This window comes from Triticum aestivum, chromosome 5D (assembly GCF_018294505.1).
Source record: "Triticum aestivum cultivar Chinese Spring chromosome 5D, IWGSC CS RefSeq v2.1, whole genome shotgun sequence".
Taxonomy (NCBI): Eukaryota; Viridiplantae; Streptophyta; class Magnoliopsida; order Poales; family Poaceae; genus Triticum; species Triticum aestivum.
In genome coordinates this window covers 475,893,749-475,895,306 of record NC_057808.1, presented here as the reverse complement: position 1 = coordinate 475,895,306, position 1,558 = coordinate 475,893,749, and the positions used below count along the sequence as shown (strand labels likewise).

Genomic DNA, 1,558 nt, shown 5'->3' with positions numbered 1-1,558 from the left:
TTCGAAAGATCTGAAAACGTTAACAAATCACAATCATTCGAGCAGGCACAGCTAGCACATGCCAACTTGCTTAGTTGAGATTTGAGAAAGAACGGAATCAAGGCATACGTGATCTCCATGACCAAACGTCGGACAACTACAAGGAGACCGTGTCATCCACTAACCTATACTATAAATAGGAGGGAAACGAGCCATTTGCTTCTCACACCTCCATAGCCCAAGCACCAAGAGCTTAATCGATCACTCGCACCTAGCAATTAGCTAGCTAGGTCGCGATGGGGCACACAAGGGCAGCCGTGCTAGTGGTGGTGCTCGCCGTCGCCGTGCTTGGGCTTGCCACCGACGGCCAGGCGCAGCTGCAGAACGGGTTCTACACGGGCAAGTGCCGCGGCAACGACGTGGAGGCGGTCGTCCAGGGTATCGTCAAGGCCCGCTTCGCCAGCAACAGCGACATTGTCGCCCACCTCCTACGCCTGCTGTTCCACGAGTGCGGCGTCAATGTATGTATATATATACTAATGTGTTTGGTTCATACTCCTACGTGCGCGCCATGATTTCTTCTACCTCCACAGTCCAAGATCGACTAACGTGTTTGTCTTCGACCATACCTGCGTAGGGCTGCGACGGTGGGCTGTTGGTCGACGGCACCGGCACAGAGAAGACGGCAAGGCCGAACCTGAGCGTCAAGGGCTACGAGCTCATCACCGCCATCAAGACGGAGCTCGAGAAGCGGTGCCCCGGCGTCGTATCCTGCTCCGACATCGAGGTGCTCGCAACCAGGGACGCGGTCGCTGCGTCCACGGGGCGAAGATACGCGGTGCGCACCGGGCGCAGGGACAGCCGCCGGTCCGTAGCCACCGACGTGAATCTTCCCGGGCCAGATGATACGGTCCCCAAAGCAGCCGCTTTCTTCCGCAACCTCGGTCTCACCTCGGACGACATGGTCGTTCTGCTGGGCGCGCACACGGTCGGCGTCACACACTGCAGCATGATCAAGAGGAGCCGTCTGTACAGCTACGGCGGCAAGGCCGGAGCAACAGACCCGAGCATGGACCCCAACACCGCGGCCACATACAAGAGGTATCCGTGCCCCGATACGGCGTCGTCCGACAACACCATCCTGTACCTAGACGACCGGTCCAGCGCGTCCAAGGTGGACAACAGCTTCTACAAGATGCTGCAGCAGCGCCGTGGCGTGCTCATGGTCGACCAGAACCTCTACAACGACAGCTCCACGCGGTGGATGGTCGACAGGCTCGCCAACACCGACCACTTCACCTGGCTCTTCCCGCAGGCCCTCGTCAAGCTGGGGGAGGTCAAGGTGCTTACCGGCACACAGGGAGAGGTCCGCAGGGTCTGCAGCAAGTTCAACTGATGAGATCATCATCATTTTCTGAGGAGACATCAATTAATGGTGTGCCTTTTGTGTTTATTTCCGGTCTGATTGGTGGTATTTTTCTTCTCGTTTTTGGTTTTGGTCGGATTCATCTTGATGTACTCCGTTCTGACCGCACGTTCGATTCATTTAATTTGTGTTCCATTGAATAATTTCTAATCA

At 56.3% G+C, this 1,558-nt stretch overlaps 1 protein-coding gene across 1 annotated transcript; it reads left to right on the top strand.

Annotated features, from left to right (window-relative positions):
- Nucleotides 1–222: 222 nt before the first annotated feature.
- LOC123125585 (peroxidase 57) lies at nucleotides 223–1,558 on the top strand. Its single transcript, XM_044546061.1, has 2 exons — nucleotides 223–500; nucleotides 617–1,558. The coding sequence occupies exons 1-2, from the start codon at nucleotides 276–278 to the stop codon at nucleotides 1,373–1,375; spliced, it is 984 nt and encodes a 327-aa protein (XP_044401996.1). The 5' UTR covers nucleotides 223–275; the 3' UTR covers nucleotides 1,376–1,558.

Excerpts from the sequence above, each read along its gene's own strand:
- LOC123125585 (XM_044546061.1), top strand. The coding sequence starts at position 276 with ATGGGGCACACAAGGGCAGCCGTGCTAGTGGTGGTGCTCGCCGTCGCC. Across the intron at positions 501-616 it reads TCCACGAGTGCGGCGTCAAT|GGCTGCGACGGTGGGCTGTT; the intron begins GTATGTATATAT and ends ATACCTGCGTAG.